General features: G+C 41.2%; 1 protein-coding gene across 50 annotated transcripts in view; it reads left to right on the top strand.

The window, feature by feature from the left end:
* The window catches only part of CELF1 (CUGBP Elav-like family member 1), a 74,682-nt gene that overhangs the window by 37,807 nt on the left and 18,008 nt on the right, over positions 1–18,867 (top strand). For 14 of the 50 annotated variants that reach the window (XM_059069595.2, XM_067037201.1, XM_067037205.1 and 11 more), the window contains exons 2-4: positions 14,522–14,709; positions 16,422–16,504; positions 16,849–16,897. In XM_059069595.2, the coding sequence (XP_058925578.1) occupies positions 14,532–14,709; positions 16,422–16,504; positions 16,849–16,897 (310 nt within the window). In that variant the 5' untranslated portion in view covers positions 14,522–14,531. Of the gene's footprint in view, positions 1–667; positions 709–4,625; positions 4,693–5,939; positions 6,092–14,521; positions 14,710–16,421; positions 16,505–16,848; positions 16,898–18,867 lie in introns of all 50 variants that reach the window. The other 36 variants (XM_059069601.2, XM_067037191.1, XM_067037198.1 and 33 more) reach the window with 4 other exon arrangements.

Genomic DNA, 18,867 nt, shown 5'->3' with positions numbered 1-18,867 from the left:
CAATCTTGCAAGATTGTTCAGTGTTTAAAAATGAAACAAACTGGTTTTGTGGTTCCTCTGTTTGCTTCTACCTTCAGTTAACTTCCCCATCTTCCGATTTTTTGTTGGTTTCAGTGGTTCACCACTGTCCTGGGGCCACCAATATGCATTTACAAGGCAGGAACTTGGGGTTGCCTTTGAAGAGCTTTATGCCTGGAACCAGCCTATTCAGGAAGGTTGGTTTGGGGAAATATCATGGCCTCTTCACATTAACAATATGATCGTTAATTGCTAAAAGGATTATACAACCTCTAGCTTTATTGTAGTTTCCCACCCAGAAGCAGATGCTAAAAAATGATTGTTTTGGTGACCTAGCTGTGCTACAGTTCAACTTCATAAATTCTAGTCAATGTTTTGCTGTTTGTTGTGACATTCTGTGGTAAGCCTCTTCTTAAGCCTTTTAGTACTTTAGTTCTCCATTTTTAAGTTGATGGTGTTCTTAAATTAACTTTGAGATGTGAAATGTAATTTATCGTTAAGGTATTGTATACTTTAAAAATGGGAGAGGGAGAGTTTTTTATCTTCAGTCTTGGTGACAAAGGGGCTTTTCCTTGTAAAGAAGCTACATATCTGGAATTATGAGAAGTATAGGCATGGCCCACTTATTTTTCTTTCCTTGGTTTTTTAGAGTGAAGACAATAGTCCAGAGAGGGAGGTGGAAAGCTACAGGTATGGGCTAACTGCTGGATGGGTGTGCTCTGTGGTTTTCTTTTTAATCTTCTTGCATGAGGCCTGTTTTGCAGAAGCGAAAAAATTGCCTTCAGAAAGGTGATGGCTTTTTTTCCTACATTATGGGATAAATTTCCTGTTCCGAAGCTAGATTTTTTTTTTTTTCCTCTTTTTGAACTCTTTCTCCTTAGCTGTTTCCCAAGGCAGGCTTACCTCCCATTTGAACTAGCTGCTGCCTAGTTCTAACAGCTGGGGCTGGGCAGAGGGTGGAGAAGGAGAGGGGGGAGGGGAGGGAGGGTATGTATGTGTATGTATGTACATCTACACACAGCAGCTGCCCAGCTAGCTTTCTTTCCCCTTTGCACTTCATAGCTGGAAGACCCCAAGTAAACAAGAACAAGGATGAGGACAGGACGTAGTGGATTTCACACAGATATTACCCTCCTGGAACCAGAAGTTGTTCAACATACTGATTTTTAAATCAGCACTGGAGCCTAAATAAAGCTTAATTAAGTTTACAGTATATTGTTATCAACTAACAATTACACTTAAGTTCCAGAACTAGTTTGGGACCTGAAAATATGACCTGATTTGAATGTTGGTCACAATTTGACAGGACAGTTTATTTGGTCAGGGTTAGTCCCAGAAACTCCAAGGAAGGCTCTGAGCTTAACACTTTTGCTGAGAGCACTAAGCATGGAAGAATATCTTTCTGCTAGTCCTTTGACACTGACTGGGGAGAAGATAGTAGTGATTAAGGATAGGGAGAGGAAATGGAAAACTTAGATTTCAGAAAAAGGTAAATTTTCTTTCCTTCAACCTTGTTCTATCTTCTCATATACCACGTATGATAATTTTACAGGCAAACCAACTTGCACACAACAATTACTAAACTTAGTGCTTTTTGTCTTACAGTGGTTTTAGATTTGGAATGGAAGGTTTTTGGTTTTTTTTTTTTAAACTGGAAACTCTAACTTTATCCAGAGAAGATACGCTTTACAATTCTTGGAGGTATCTTAACAACCTAGAATGAAACTCCTGTCACAGAATTTGGATGCATTTGCTCACAATCTGGAAATAACATAAGCCCTAGGGAAGGAGGAAGGGGGCTTTCTGCCCACATCCTATCAGCAGGCCTTAATTACTAGAAGTGGTTGAGCCTAGCCAGCAGGGCACACAAGACCAAAAAGCAAAAAATGCAGGCGGGAGGCCCAGGAACAAATTCTAACTCGCAGAGATCCTTGGTGGGCACCAGTGATTTTCAAATTTTTAATTTATTGCCAGTTTTTAAACACGGGGGGATTTCAGATAGAAATGGAACTTTTTTTAAAAAAACAATAATTCTATTCCTTCTTTTCTTTGAAACCCTCTCCCCTCTTTCAGGAATTTTTTCATTGTCTAGATTCTCATGGAAACTCAACAAAGGTTTTTTGTTTCGTTTTAAATTATATTTAACTGTCACATTTTTGCAAAAAGTCTTCCACAAAGTGAGATGTCACAGAGATAATTAGCAATTTAGGTCAGTTTTTTTTTTTTTTTTTTTTTTTTTGTTTTGTTTTGTTTTTTTTTTTTTGCGGTACGCAGGCCTCTCACGGTTGTGGCCTCCCCCGTTGCGGAGCACAGGCTCCAGACGCGCAGGCTCAGCGGCCATGGCTCACGGGCCCAGCCGCTCCGGGGCATGTGGGATCTTCCCGGACCGGGGCACGAACCCGCGTCCCCTGCATCGGCAGGTGGACTCTCAACCACTGTACCACCAGGGAAGCCCTAGGTCAGTATATTTTTGCATATGCAAGGTACTAGCTTGGGAGTTTAGGAGACCCACTAATTACATTAGAAGTACTAAATTTTGGAAATGAAATTCAAGTCCATAAAGGTTTTAGGCTAAATTTTAAGTTATTCTTGTTGGTTATTTTCAAGTGGTATCAATTGGTTGCTTCTTTTCTACATCCCTATGTACCATTTAACTGCCAGAAGCTCTGGGGAGGGGGGAGAAGCCAGTCTACTTAACTGTCTTAGGTTATGACTTTTCCCTGGCTTTTTGTACTTTTCCTTAAATTGACTAACGATGGGGACTTTTAATGACATAGGCTCTCTTTTATAATTTAGTAGCGGGCTCTAATTTCCTCTGTGCTCATATAACCAGACTTCACATTTTTCCCGATTATTGAGATGGAAGTATAAAATCCCTTCACCTGTCACTGAATTCCCTGGTTACATCAATCAAGATAGACAGCCTGTCGTTTGCACCTGCCACCTGGGCTTTTTTGCTCACCTATGCTTTACTTTGCTCATCCACTCTTTTAACAAAACAAATGCTGTGATTTCTAGCATTTCTCTCTTCTAATCCAGTTTTTAAACTGTTATTCCCTTCTGATATTCTTTTTTTTTGGGAATTTTGGAATTTTATTTTTTATACAGCAGGTACTTACTAGTTATCTATTTTATACCTATTAGCGTATATATGTATACACTATGTATATGTAGGAATATATGTATACTTAGTCTCCCAATTCATCCCACCCCTTCTGAGATTCTAAATGCAGGCTGTGCTATTCTTTTGAGGGTTTCCCTTCTCCTCTGATCATTTTTAATGATTTGGGTTATTAATGTTACAGCAGGCTGATTGCTCCTCCCCTCACACAATTAGACTTTAAATTGTTGCTCTTAGAAAAAAGTAGAGAATATTCAAGGCAAAGGAAACTGAGACAGCCAACCAGGGACAGAAGAGAAAACTGTGACTGTAAATTCACAGACATGTGGTAAAAAGAGACTGAGGGAAAGTTAAGGCCTTCTTTTGCAGTGGACCCTGGGTTATAAGCCTGGAATGTGTTTCTGAGCAAGAAATTTTAAAAAACAACTACTTATGGACAGTTTTCTGTGAATAACTTTTAATTCTACTTTTTAATTTCCACCTAACAGCTGCATTTTTGTATTTCCATAATTGTTTTTTTTATCATCACTTAACTTTGTAACCCTTTTCTAAAATTGAGTGACTTGTGATTAATTTGTGTTCTTTCTTTTCACACAAGCATGTTGAATTTAATTATACTGAGATAATTCTTGTGACCTGCCTAAAGAGAATTACTCTCCCTCATGTAATAACATTTCCATCTTGTAGGTTTTAAAAACAGTGCAGCCTTATAAATCGTAAAATGAATTTTAAAACATTACAGCCTTTGGCTTGGTAAAGATTACTGTAAGGAGTGCACATCTTCCATACACCGAGCAGTACTCTTGTTATAGATGTGATTCTGATTAAAATAGAGATGTAAAGAGTAGTCATGTATTTTTAGTGAATAATAAAAGCATAACAACCAGTGGCCTTCCTGAAAACTTGATTCCTTTTTAAAGGAATCCTTGAACTAAAAAATCTAATTTGGTTGTTAACTGGCCTCACAAAGTTGCTCCTTAGTCTAGGTAGTTGTCTATAGGAAGAGGCTTGTGATCGACTCCAGTGTACTTAGAAACAAGGACCAGCCTAACCAGTAACTCAGCCAGCCCCAGCTTGGGTTAACATCTTCTTTTTGTCTGGCAGTCAGGGCTTGGTGAACTGTGTGTACTGTGTACCAGTTGCACAGTCTCCTCTCACTTGCAGCCTGTTTTTGCTTCCTCTTTTCATAGGGTGGAAGAGAGCTCCTGTCATTTCTGTCTCTAAAGTAGTAGATCAGACGGACAGGGTCTCTGAAAAAAACAGAAAAGCAGTTACCTGCTATTTTAGTTCTAAATTTTGGGTGGTTATGCCTGGATATTGGACAGAAGACACAGTTTCTACCTTCCTCAGTCAGATGCAGACAGGTGTCAGCCATCGTTACGCAGACGAGAACATTGAGGCCTGTGCCATGACATTACTGCCTTTGATGATTTTTGGTTAAAGTCATTCTGTGTGTTTAGGAGTTCATCTGTTTACCTCTTTACAGGCTGAACATAACTTCTTTTTTTCAAAGTTCCCTGTATTGTGAACTGAGCTTGAGTGAAGTCTTTGAGGTAAGGCAACCCTAATGATAAAAATGGAAAGAAGGCCTGTGAAACTTGGGAGCCTTCAGAGATACAGTTTTAGTCACTGCCTAAATATTGAAATGCCACCATTTGTTGTTTGGAGGGATGTGGAGCTAAATTGAGAATGGGAGTACCACATCTGCCTTGACTGCTAAATATATCCATCTCTGCTGCTCACCCATAATAGAATTTTTATGTGCACATTCATTAATCTTGGTTTTAGGAACAGTTTAAAAGAGCAGCCACTGAAGAGACTTAGTCTCCATTCCTGTTTCCTCCCTTTAAGTGTTTGAGTATTTGTCCCTGGTAGGCCCCAGTTCTTCTTCATTATTATCACTGTGGCGGCTTTTGTTTAGTTTTCTTTTGTTTTTTGTTTCTCTAGAAAGGTCAAACTACTGAAAAAACAGTGTTCCTTAGTACTTTATCAAGAGGCAGAATAGACTTCCATTTTTATTTTTCACTTTTTAAATTTTCTGGCAAATTAAGATTCAGAATTAGTAAAGAAGTTTTGCCTTGTGCTACCTAACTGAATGTCAGTGAAACAGCAATTTTTAAAGTTTTCACTGTGACGAGGAACCATTAGGTAGCATACTTTGCTCTCAAGACCATCAAGAAAGCAAGGTTGGTCCAGTGCAGGTAGTAGTATAGAGCGGTATGTTTGTGGGGGCCGGTTCCTCAGCCAGCTTGCCTCTGGCCTGCTTCTGATGGATGGTCTGAACCATTAAATGACTCTTCTGAGGTTAGTTTCGAACCCAAATAGTGCATTCGTTGCTGTCTTTGGCACGTGGAAAATAAATTCAAACCAAGGCTAACCCAATTCTTTCTAAAAACATTTTCAGACCACATGAAGTGAACTTTTTTTTTTCCCCCTTTTCTTTTGCTTCAGGTAGTTTTAGGCTTTGGGGGTCCTCAAAAACTGATTCTCAGGGAGGAGTTTGGAAGATGTGAAACAAGCTTGTGTTTCTTCTGCTCTGTTAGCCACTGCTATCTTCATGGATCTGACACTATTTATCTGACAGTGCACTTAGTACTGCTTCGCCAGGGAAAATCACACAAAACAAGCCTGGCGCATCAGCACTTTCATTGTGTGCTGGGCTGAGCCTCCCTTCACATGGTCACATCCCCCTTTTAATCCAATACTCCCTTCCCCTTCCCCAGTCCTGCCTGTTTCTGTGGCACTTATTGCTGGTTTCCCTGAGCTCCTGTTTCCACTTTGTGTTTTTTGTGGGGCCCAGGAAGCTAAAGCTGTGTGTATTTGTGGATCAGACAAGTGCAGCAAGTTAATAACATTGGCTTCTGAAGGGGAGAGTGAGGTGATGGCTGCGTTTAAGTTGGATTTCCTTCCAGAAATGATGGTGGATCATTGCTCTTTGAATTCCAGTCCCGTGTAAGTATTTTTGTTGTCTCATTTTTATCATAAGTAGAGGAACTGGGCTGTTTTCTTTGTTATTTGATAAAACTGGTCCCTTTCCTTAAAAGAGGGAAGAAAAAATTGGGTAAGGAAGCCAAAGTCCACACTATTGTTATTTTCTATTGTAGTCTGATTCTCTCTCATTACTGCTGATTTCCTCTAGCTATAAAAGTTTTGTACATAAGGATGCATTTGATATATGACCAGCAACATCAGCTCACGTGTGCTGGCTCCAGTGCCTTTAAGCTGTAGTTTTCCCATCTGATAGATTCCAAGGTATATTTTTAAACCATAGTTTTATTACTTTGGGTTGGGTATACAACTTCAGATAATCTTTTGGGAAGCTATTTATTTGTATGTTTGTTTATTTTTAATGATCAAATTCTTAGACTCCTATCACAGAGGACTGGTAGCTAGGGTGTATTTAGTAGTATATACAGAACGCTGTATTGACATGTAAATTAGTCCTGAACCTTGATTTCCACACCCCCCAATCTAATTGAAAATGCAACACAATACATGATTCTGAGGACATCGGATGTGCCCCCCCCCCAAAGGGGGGCAAACTGGATTAATCTTGATTGGGAATTTGCCTTAATAAATTTTGAATGTGGAAACGAGAAACCTAATCAGTTTGCAGTACTACCGTTCAAGAAGCGACACTGCCATTGTATGCGGCTAAAAACGCCAACCTGGCTCTGAGTTATACCTATAGGGGGTCTGAATTCTGGGCTTTGTAGAAAAGAACACACTTCTGACTCTTGATTTCAGTTTGTTTAACCAGGCTTCATAGTACCTTGGAACCTAAGTAAAAGAGCCTTAGGTTATTCAAAGCCAAGAATATGAAATGGTAGACTACTCCCTAGATAACAGTACTCAAGTCTTTGAGATTAGGCCTACGTGTGCAAATCAGTCTGCCCTGGGATTAGGTGTAACAGGTGTTGTAATAGCAGATTCTCAGCAGTTCTTTGTGGAATAGTTTGGGGTGGGGGAAAACTCAAAGTTAGGTGGCTTGCTGATTTGGGATGGATCCTATGCCTTCTCTATAGTCTCCAAAATAATGGTAATTTAGATGTGTCTTTTTATGCGAGTTCTCTTTACTGCTAAAATAAAACTTCAGCAGTAGATTACAGGTGAAATCACAATGAATCCCGTCATAAAGACTTAATACATAATAAAAGTATTCCCATGTACCAGATATATGGTCCCTAGAAATAGGACTTTGTGGCTCAAATTATCTTTCTCTGTAACACTTTCTCTCTATGCGTTGCAACTGCCTAGTGTTCAGTCCTTAGATACAGCATTTTTCCTCAGCCTGTTTCTCATCTTTTACAAGGTTGACCTAATTCAGCATCCCATGAAATCTGGATCATGGACCACTGTGTGAAAGTCACCTGGAGTATAAAAATGCAGGTTCTGGATCCATGCCCAGATATTCTCGTGCGAGGATGGGCCCAAGAATCTATTTTAACCATGTCCCGTGTGGTTTTTATGTACACTTCAGTTAGAGAACTAATGGGCTGAATACAATGCTCATTCTGAGTACAAGTCATCAGGGAGCACACTGTTCTATTATTTTTTCCCAAGAGCTTTTGCATTTGTTTTAGTCATCCAGCTTCACAAAAGCTTTGTGAGGTTAATTGGGCATGAACTATTGCCCCTATTTTACAGATGAGGAACCCAGTTGAGAGAGGCTATACCTGACTGAGGACAGTTGGTATCAACCTTGGGCCTAAAATGCAAGTTTAATGATAGCCTCTTTATTTTTGCCCCCTAGACCTGGCTGCCTCAGGTGTCATTAAGCAGTTAACCATCAATGCTTCTCATTATTGCAAGTCCTCTGGCCCACCCCCATGGGCACCACACACCCAAACCCCACAGAGTTGGGAAGAAGAAAGTTCTGCAGAATGGTGTGTGCTTGCCACCTCTTTCTTGGATTCTCAGCCCTTCTTTTCACTCATACTTACTTTAGCAGTAGGCTTGATAATCGTTAGTTTTCTCTCTGAAGTGATATTGCCTGGGAATATGATCTAGCAACGTATCTATTCCAAAATTTCTTTACAACAGAGAAAAATTGCTGCAGGAGCTGTGGAAGGGCTGGGGGGCCCTGATCCCTAGTTCCCTTTCTTATTTACAATAATAGATATTACAGATACTTATTGTTTGTAATCAATAATACTCTTCAGCTCCCACTGGTTCCTTTTACGTTGCTTGCACCCTAGGCCATAGGTGTTCTCTAGGGCTTGTATCTCAGACCTTTTCCTCTCAGCTTTCCCATTGCTTAAGGGGGCACTGATGTGCTTCTCTGATTCTCAGATCTTTATCTATCCCCCGGATGTCCCTCAGGTTCTATGACTTTGTTCTAAATACTGCCCATCGGATACCTCCATCTGGAGGTCTCCCCGTGTAAACACAGTTCCCCGAACTGTCTGTATAGAATCCAAGAGTGATCGGTAACTCCTTTTCCTCGTCTCCGTTATCGATTACGTCCAAGCTGTAGTGAGTCCTGCTGCGCAAGCTTCTCAACATTGCGGGAATGGCCCCTAATCTCAGGATGCGGTTTGTGCACGAGCCTCCTGGTCTGCATATTTCCCCACTCTATTCATCCTCTAGATTATTGCCGGATGTCTTTTAAAAGACAAATCTAATCACCCCTTGTTTAAAAATGTTGGAATAAAGTTCAGGCCTATCGGTATAACATGGAAAGCCATTTCCTGGGTCTCTCCAACCTCTTTTATTCTCATCAATTTTCTCTTTTTAATTTAAAAAAATGTTTTTATACTCCCACCCCCGCCCCCCAACTTTCTCAAATCCTTTTCCTACCTTTCTAATGTTATCTCACTCTTCTCTCCCTTCTGAGTCCTTACCATTTCCTCCGTCACCCCTTAGACTTTCATACCACCATGCTACATAGCACTTTTTCCAGCTGCTTACTCCATTCAACTTAAATCCCTGTGCACACACACCCCCTGCCCCAAATAAGTTAAACCATATTAGCCACTTGTTTCACAGAACTTTTATAAATCTCTTAAAGCATTTGTAGCATATTGTGGTTGTGTCCTGCCACCGGTTCAGTGCCATTGTCTACAGGGCCGGTATTGCTCAGCCCGCTTTTATAGCCCCTGTAGTGTGTAGTATCTGATACACAGCAGGAGCTTGGGGAGTGCAGTTGAATGAATGATAAACCCGGTGAGGCTTTTTTCCTAATCATTAGAGATGATTACTGAGATAAGGTCTTCAGACGTTCTCTCTCTTCCTCAGGGAAGAAGGCTGAAAACCTCACAAGCAGATTGTTACTGTTCTGTTGTTGAATGGTGACTTAAAAATCTTTGTTGATAGCTTTTTCTAGTACCTAACACCTCAACTAACAGGAAGATCTCCCTTTATTCAAATTAAAATTCCTTCCTTCCTTCCAACATAGATGCATCTAGTCTTGTTCCCCTAGAGAACATCTGGTAAGTAACTTAGGCCAGTGTTTCTGGATTCTTTTCATTCTGCTGTTCTTCTGTGCCAGTTTTTCCACAGCACATTGTGAGCCAGAGGACCTGGTAGGGGTGGGTGGTGGCTGGAGATTGGGATGCATCAAATATTTATGCCTGCTGGGGAGGTGGAGGGGTTGGTAAGTATTTGAAATTTTTCTGTTTGTGTAATGAGCAAATGGAGGTCCACAAGTAATGAGAAGGGGAGAGTGAAAAAACTGCGTTATTAAAGGTTTTGGAAATGATTTTTAACCCGATGTGAAGATAGTATTTGCCAACCCGTCTGACTGCAAGGAACAGATAGATGCCACTCAAGCTAGCATATATGAAAGGGTTTTCTTGTAAGGACACAAGTGGACTGGACCATAATATAATCAGGAACTCTACAGCTGAAAGACCCGGGAACTCCGTCTTTTCGACCCGGGGCGCACGTTCTGCTCTCTCTGCACGTGCTGCTGCTTCTGTTCTTCATCTACCAGATCACTTTGGTTGCAGCTCGGCTTGGCTTTGCCATTGCCCTTCCAGGCTGTCTTGACATCCCCCCAGAGCTTTTTCACCCCACAAAAGAAACCCTGTACCCATGAGTAATCATTCCCTCCCTTTCTCCCTACCCCTAATCCCCATTCCTAGGCAACCACTAACCTACTTTCTGTGTCTATACATTTGCCTATTCGTTTCACATAAACAGAATCACACAATATGTAGCCTTTTGTGATTGGCTTCTTTCACTTAGCATAATGTTTTCAAGCTTCATCTGTATTGTAGCGTGACTCCTGTTATCTCTTGCCACTGCCCTTGCATCTTGTTAGCTTAACTTGTGCTGTCCCGGGTTGCAGCTTTTCCTCTTCCAACTTCACCACTGACTGCCTGTTTCTGTTAACCCCGTTCTAGATTCTGTAGAGCAGTCCTGTGCAATAGAACTTTCTGTGATGTTAAAAATGTTCTTCTGGGAATGCCTGGCTGGTCCAGTGGTTAGAACTCTGAGCTTTCACTGCTGAGGGGCCTGGGTTCAGTCCCTGGTCGGGGAACCAAGATCCCCACAAGCCATGCAGCTAGAAAAAAACAAAACTTGTGTGTCTGCCATCCTGTGCAGTAGACACTGGTCATGTGTGGCTAGTGCAATCGAGAAACTGGATTTTAAAAATTAAATTGAAATAGTCACCTGTGGCTAGTGGCTATTGTCTTGCTCAGTGCAGCTATAGAGGATCTTGATTAGCCAGGCCTATCTTTCTGTTTTAAGCATAGGCCACAGTCTTAGGTTTCCAGCCAGTCAGTGAATCAGCTTATTGGGTTAAGATCCACCTCCTGGTCTAGTCATCTGGGGCCAAGGAATGGGAAAGAAATGGGATAGAACATTAACTCTGCCCTCTGAGCTGCCCCTGGTGCTGGGAAGTTTTGATAGGAGAAAGAGGAGAGAGGGTTTAAGAGTTTTGAATGGAAATGTGCTTTGAAAATAAAGCTCTTCCCCCCCCCCCCCCCCCCCCCGTCTCTTCCAAATTGGTTGTTTCATTTTCCTATGGCATGTTCCATCGAGAATCAAGTAGACAAGGCAGCCTTTGGTCCTGATCTCATAGTTTCTCATTCTTAATGATTCGCCAGTTGCTGGGTCAGAAACAAAAAGAAGTGGGTGGGTTGGTGTCACGCCTCTCCCCTAAAATACTTGCTGCCTTCTCATCTCTCTTCTTTCCTCACTGCTGCAGGCCATGCTTTTCCTCTCTTCCATCCTACTCCCAGGTTAATACTTCACTGAAGTACTGGCAGTACTTCCACAGAAGATAAGAATTTCCACAGACTCGTCCCTTAGGAATGACAGGGACAGTGTAGAGACTTCTCCAGGGGCTGCTGAATTGATTGATTCTTGAGGGAACATAATAAATATATAGTTTATGGTCACTGACTCTGAGGAGCTCTCCATCAGTGTGGAGGAAAGGCACAGATTCGAGAATGTATTCAGCGATATGTGGACTGAGTGCCATAGCCGAATGTTGTGGGATCCTTGGCATATCACACTGGGAGTCTTGTCCCCAGGTGACTCTTTTATGCAGTGGTTACTTTTAAGGACAACATACGTACTGGAAGTATGTGTGGAAGGTTCAGAATGGAAGAGCATTGTTGCTCATCTCTTCAGACACAATAACAGTTTATGAGAAAGTTTGTGACTGCTTATTACTTATACATAGGTACACACGTGGTTGCTTTTCTCTTTTTTGTCTCTAGCTGATATTGGCACTAACTGTGTCTTCATTGCTCCAAAGAAATACCCCGTGTTTTCCTTATTCACTGATACATAACACATCTGACACAGTGCTTGGCCTGTATAAATAAGAGCTCAGTACTAATTGGAGGAAGAAATGTCAGTGCATAACTCCAGTTGCATGATGTCCACTGCATCTTGAGCTTGGCCTGATCATTTGCTGTGCTCTAGAAGTGCTTCTTAAACTGGTGAAGGACCATGTCCTGTCCCTCCCGCCACCCAACTTGTTAAATACAATACGATAATTTCATAGAAAAAATGATGAGGTGTAAGCTTGCATTTTGTGTATCTTTTTAATATTCGATTGAACATACGTAAAATTATGCTGTAAAAGTTTCTAATGGTTAAGTTTGAAGATTGCCCGTGGTCCCTGGAGGATTCTTCTGGCTCTTGAATTAGTATACACGGCGGGAAAGGGTGACTTATGGAGTAGGTGGACCTGAAGAAATGGAGAGGGATTTGGAGAGTAAAGAGAGAAAGGAAAGGCACTTGTCTGGAATGCTGAGTCTCCACTGAACTTTTGGGTAAATCACAATTCACATATATTTGACTGTGTTTATGCTTTTGCACTAAACAGTGATATATTTAGTTTAGAAACAGCACACGAATACAGAAGGAAGGGACAAATTGAGCGCGGTTGCCTCCAATGTAATACAAACTAATAAACTCCTGCCTCTTTTCAGAAATAACTGTCTGCTTCCTTTATAGTCAAAACATTCTAAGCACCATTTATTTGGGTTCTGTGTTAACCCTTCCTAGAATAGAAATGTGATTAAACTTAGCAACATTTTAATAAAATACTAAAACTGGTAATTAAAGTTGTTGGGAATGAGTTGTAGGTAGTGACACCCATCTTCTCACTAGTCATAGGACTTTAAAAAAAAAATTCATGGTAGAATGATTTCTGTTAGAATGTTGGGATTAAGCTTCTAGAAGCAGCTATATTATATTTGTGCAACAACTTACCATACAGTTTTAAATTAATAAAGGAGAACCAATAAAACAATGTATTCCAAAATACTTAAAAAGGAAAAAAGAGTAGGTTCATCTTGTGACAGTCAAACAATCATAGGAGATAATATCTGCTCTTTAATTTGTGAGCCCTCTTTGTGCACAGCATTCATTTTGATCAAGGTTAGTTGCTTAATTGGAATTGTTAAGTTCTTCCCATCCTACATCTGAGTAATTACTTTGAATCAGGCACCATACCAGGTGTGGCTATAAGAATGAATAGGAAATAAAACAGTTCCTGCCTTCAAGGAGTTCTCAGTCTTGTTGGGAGAGGTAGACAGAGCCAGATTATGCTAAAATGTGTTAAATACTACAGTGAAGTTGGAAATTTAGTACTATTTGAGTCCTGATGAAATTGACTAGTTAACCTGAAAGAGTATGAGGAACCTTCACAGACATAGCAGCAAGGGTTGATCTGTATGACATTTGTCTTAAAGCTTTTGATGTTTAGTTAGTGCTAGATTCAGCACAGGTGACATGGGAATAGCCCTGTATTCAGTTACAAGAGATTTAGGAATTTAACAGAGGTTGAACTACTGGATTCAGCATTCTCAAGGATCTTCAAATACTATTCAAAGGATAGCAGTGGTGAAAAAACTATTGCTTTTCCTTTAAAGAAAAGTGGCATTTTATTTGGGATTGAATATTAGAACATGGCACATTGGAACATGATGATATGACGTCTGGATTTAGCAAACACTAACAAAAGTTAAACATGCTAACTATTTGGAATTTAAGTTGTTATTGGCTTGGATACATGCTAAGAATAAGATCATGAAAGGTGGTAGGAGAAGGACTTTGATTCATTCTGAGTGGAAACATTGACAGTGCAGGAGTTCCCCATGGTTCTTGGCAGTGGCAGGGGTAGGAATGAAGGTATTTAATTAAGTAGGAGTGTTACAGGTTTGATATGATGGGATTGGAGGGATTTGTGGACATTATAATGGTTACAGTTGGTAAGGGAATTAACTGGTAAAATCTTGGAGAAATAGCGGTAAGTTGGATAACTTAAACACAAAAAACCCTAGAATGATGACATCATTGTTTTTGTTTATATGACAGTCATTTGTGAAAGTTTAAGAGGCAAAGCTTTGTTTTGATTTGGGGGCTCACTCAAGAGCATCAGGGTTATGCATGAGACAGCAACATCCAAAGGCTAACATTCTGGTCAGTTCTTAGCTTAGGCCTTGGAAATCATGTGCTTCTGCTCTAACATCTACTGAAAGAAAACGTTTCACCCATCATCATGTAGATCGAGAATCCTGAATCTTATCCATAAGCAGTAGTCCTTTGTGATTTTATGGACATTTTTAAAAGTTTTAGTAGCTATGCTTAAAAATGATTAAAACTTGCTTTAGGAACTTTACCTCTTACGTTCTTCTGAGACTTCTCTAGCTAGACAAGGAATGACTGACACTCAATTCCTTAGTTAAAGCCCACAGTGTCCTAATCAGAATGGTGACTTTAGTTTGGGAATCTAATGGAAGGGGTGGCATAGTGGGGGAGGACCAGGGAACTCTGGTAAATTGAATGGAAGTAGTGAAAGGAAGTAGAATTTTTTTCCTGTACTTTATCAGGAAGTAGTTGAGACCTTTAAAGAAAAGAAGATTCTCCAGGAAGCAACATGAATACATAATAGAAGTTTTATTTTACTTTACGCAGCTCAAAGAAAATGAACGGCACCCTGGACCACCCAGACCAACCGGATCTTGATGCTATCAAGATGTTTGTGGGCCAGGTTCCAAGGACCTGGTCAGAGAAGGACTTGAGGGAACTGTTTGAACAGTATGGTGCTGTCTACGAAATCAACGTCCTAAGGGATAGGAGCCAAAACCCTCCTCAGAGCAAAGGTAAAGGGCTTTGACTTTTTTTTTTTTTTTTTGCGGTACGTGGGCCTCTCACTGTTGTGGCCTCTCCCGTTGCGGAGCACAGGCTCCGGACGCGCAGGCGCAGCGGCCATGGCTCACGGGCCCAGCCGCTCCGTGGCATGTGGGATCTTCCTGAACCTGGGCACGAACCCGCGTCCCCTGCATCGGCAGGCGGATTCTCAACCACTGTGCCACCAGGGAAGCCTGGGCTTTGACTTTTATATGTATTTTCAGTCTTGTGCATGCTCTCTCTCATTGCCAGAATGCTCTTGTGGTCATATGGGGTGGGGGGGGGAATCTGTCATTTTGTTGTAGCTGTATCTCCGAGTCCAAACACGTTTAATGGCTTAAAAGTAAAAACTTAAGGTGACATCATGAGGATAATTTGTAAATTGGATCTTGGGCAGTCCTTTTTGAGATGTGTAAATTCAAGAGACAGACTCATGTGAGTGTCTCATTTGATCTTGGGAGTGGAATGACAAAAATAAAGTTGAAGTAAACCAACCACATAGGTTTTCTTTAGTATTTTGGCTAGAGTAAGTGGAAAGAGAAAGACTGTCCAGGTACCCTTGGGTTCCTGTTAGTGTTACAGAGGCCTTTGGGGATGGCTTAGCAACTAGGAGCAACTTGTTTGTAGGTGACCTGTTACAGCCTACAAAATGAACAGGAGAAGAAAGGCAAGCTGCTTCCAGTAATACCCAGCAGAGTGGAAGTTTTATAGGCCTGATAGTAGATAAGGTGTTAGCTTTGCCCCATACCACATAGACATACACTTGTTTTCCCAAATGACCCATTTCAGAGTAATTTTCTGTGAAAGCTGTTCTACAGTGCAGATGTTCGCAAGCATGATTTTATGTTTGAAACCAGCTTAATAGCAGAGGACCTAGAAGCTGAAGAATTATTTTCTCTTTGTGGCATAGTTAACCAAAAATATAAAGTATTATAGTTTCTGAAAATGACTGTCAATATAATATGCAGTAATTTAAAATCTTAATTGCCGGGTGATTTTGAAAGAAATCTATACCATATCTTATGGGACTATGGACAAGACATACTTCCCCGCTCCGATCCCCAGTAAAGATACAGAGCACAGAATCTCCAGATCTCCTCAGTCAAGCGCCATGTGCTGTTAGACATGTGATTATATTTGATGAAAACCAAGAGTCCAAAAAAAGATATTGAGGTCCTTGCTCTTAAGTCATTTTATAATTTAATAAATGATAATTATGTTTGAGGCATGTGGTAGACATTGGCTGCAGCGTAAGGCTTGTTCTGAGAAGGACAGATTTGTAGACTGCAGGCTGCAAGAGTGCAAGGCCGCCGCCTGTCTGGTCTGTAGCTGCGTCTCCTTGCCCAGCACACTCTCTGGCGCTGCAGGTAGGGCACGTTGAATGGCGCCGCGCCGTGACCTTTGTAAGGAAAGTCGCCTTTCCCAGAGAAGTTGTAAGAGCAGTTAGAGAAGAATTTTAATAAAACCAGGAGACTATAGTAGTGAAGAAAATGATAGAAAATCTTTTTCCCCCCCCCCTGCTAGGTTTTCTCCATCTCCCTCCCTCCACCCCCACCACCCCCAATTTTAATAAACCCAGCCCTCTCTTTTAATTTTCAATATATACCTGGAGGGGAGGGAGTGCTCTAGGAATTATCTGCTTTCAAAGGACTGGTTTGATTTCCTGAAGTGTTGTTTATTGCAGGGTGCTGTTTTGTTACATTTTACACCCGAAAAGCTGCATTAGAAGCTCAGAATGCTCTTCACAACATGAAGGTCCTCCCAGGGGTAAGAAAGCTCCTACTAGTAAGTGGAAGTGTGGTGGTTTTGACATATGGAACATACTTAGACATTTCAGGCACACACTGAAAACCATTTGGGGAAAAGGGTGAGGACATAAAGGGAATGTTTCAAAGAAGATAGGCTGAAAGTAATTCTCTTTCAACCAAGAGAATTTTGACTTGTTGACTCACATTCTATTTTGATATTTTGTGGAGGGGAGATAATGAGGCAGGCGAGAGTTCAGAGACAACTCTTAAGGTCAGTTTTGGTATTTCCTTTAGAGTCTTCATTTATGTTTCTGAATTCCTTTGATGTGTTCAATAGTAATATTCATGTGTTTTCCTTTTTAGATGCATCATCCTATACAGATGAAACCTGCCGACAGTGAGAAGAACAATGGTAAGCAAGTATATAAAGCCCTCCCCTTATAAGGTTTCTTCTTGTGTATTTGCAGTTCTCATGGCATTTGGATTTTATTGTGCTCTAATTAATCTTGAGATATAATTGACATGGTAGTTTCAGTTCTACAAAATAATGGTTCAATATTTGTATATATTGCAAAACAACACTACAATAAGTCTAGTTAACATCTGTCACCATAAATAGTTACAAAAAATTTTTTTCTTGTGATGAGAACTTTTGTGTGTGTTTGTGTGGTACGCGGGCCTCTCACTGTCGCGGCCTCTCCCGTTGCGGAGCACAGGCTCCGGACGCGCAGGCTCGGTGGCCATGGCTCACGGGGCCCAGCCGCTCCACGGCGTGTGGGATCTTCCCGGACCGGGGCATGAACCCGTGTCCCCTGCATCGGCAGGCGGACTCTCAACCACTGCGCCACCAGGGAAGCCCAATGAGAACTTTTAAGATCTACTTTCTTAGCAACTTTTTTTGTCCTTTTTTTTTTTTTTTCTTTTCTTTTCTTTTCTTTTCTTTTTTTTTTTTGTGCGGTACGCGGGCCTCTCACTGTTGTGGCCTCTCCAGTCGCGGAGCACAGGTTCTGGACGCTCAAGGCTCAGCAGCCATGGCTCTCGGGCCTAGCCGCTCTGCGGCATGTGGGATCTTCCCGGACCGGGGCACGAACCCGTGTCCCCTGCATCGGCAGGTGGATTCTCAACCACTACGCCACCAGGGAAGCCCCCTCTTAGCAACTTTTAAACATGCAGTGCAGGGCTTCCCTGGTGGTGCAGTGCTTAAGAATCCGCCTGCTAATGCAAGGGACATGGGTTCAAGCCCTGGTCTGGGAAGATCCCACATGCCACAGGGCAGTTAAGCCCATGTGCCACAACTACTGAGCCTGTGCTCTAGAGCCCTCGAGCCACAACTACTAAAGCCCATGCATCTGGAGCCCGTGCTCCTCAACAAGAGAAGCCCGCACACCACAATGAATAGTAGCCCCCGCTCGCCACAACTAGAGAAAGCCCACGCGCAGCAGCGAAGACCCAACACAGCCAAAAATAAATGAATAAATAAATAAGTTTGTTTTTTAAAAAACAACATGCAATACAGTATGAACTGTAGTCACCATACTGTACTTTATGTCCCCATGACTTAACTTATTTTAAAACTGGAAGTTTGTGCCTTTTGACCCCCTTTACCCTTTTTGCCTACCTTCTTTCCCTTGCCTCTGACAAGCACCAGTCTTTTCTCTCTACCTCGGAGTTCAGTTGTTTGTGTGTCTGTTTGTTTGTTTAAAAGAGTCCATATTTAAGTGAGAGCAATACAGTATTTATCTTTCTCTGTCTGACTTAATTCACTTAGCATAATGCCTTCAAGGTCCATCCGTGTTGTCACATATGGCCAGATTTCATTCTTTTTTTATGGCTGAATAATATGCATGTATGTGTAAAATACCACATTTTCTTTATCCATTCATCTATTGATGGATACTCAGGTTGCTTCTATATCTTTGCTGTTGTAAATAATGCTGCAGTAAACATGGGGGTGCATAGGTCTTTTCAAGTAAGTGTTTCCGTGTTCATCAGATAAATATCCAGGAGTGGACTTGCTGGGTCACATGGTAGTACTAATTTTAATGTTTTGAAGAACTTCTGTACTGTTTTGCACAGTGGCTGCACCATATGGTCCTGCCAACAGTGCCCAAGGCTTCCCTCTTCTCCACATCCTCACCAACACTTGTTCTTTCTTGTCTTTTTGCTAATAACCATTCTAACAAGTGAGATGATATCTCGTGGTTTTGATTTGCATTTCCCTACAATGCAAATGATTAGTGCATTGATTAGTGATATTGAGCATCTTTTATGTCCCTGTTGGTCATCTGTATGTCTTCTTTGGAAAAATGTCTTTTTAGATCCACTGCCCATTTTTTAATCAAGTTGTTTTTCTTTCACTGTTGAGTTCTGCAAGTTTTTTAT

This window comes from Kogia breviceps, chromosome 7 (assembly GCF_026419965.1).
Source record: "Kogia breviceps isolate mKogBre1 chromosome 7, mKogBre1 haplotype 1, whole genome shotgun sequence".
NCBI lineage: Eukaryota > Metazoa > Chordata > Mammalia > Artiodactyla > Physeteridae > Kogia > Kogia breviceps.
Note: the sequence above shows the minus strand (reverse complement) of the source record. Positions and strands in the feature narration are given on the sequence as shown.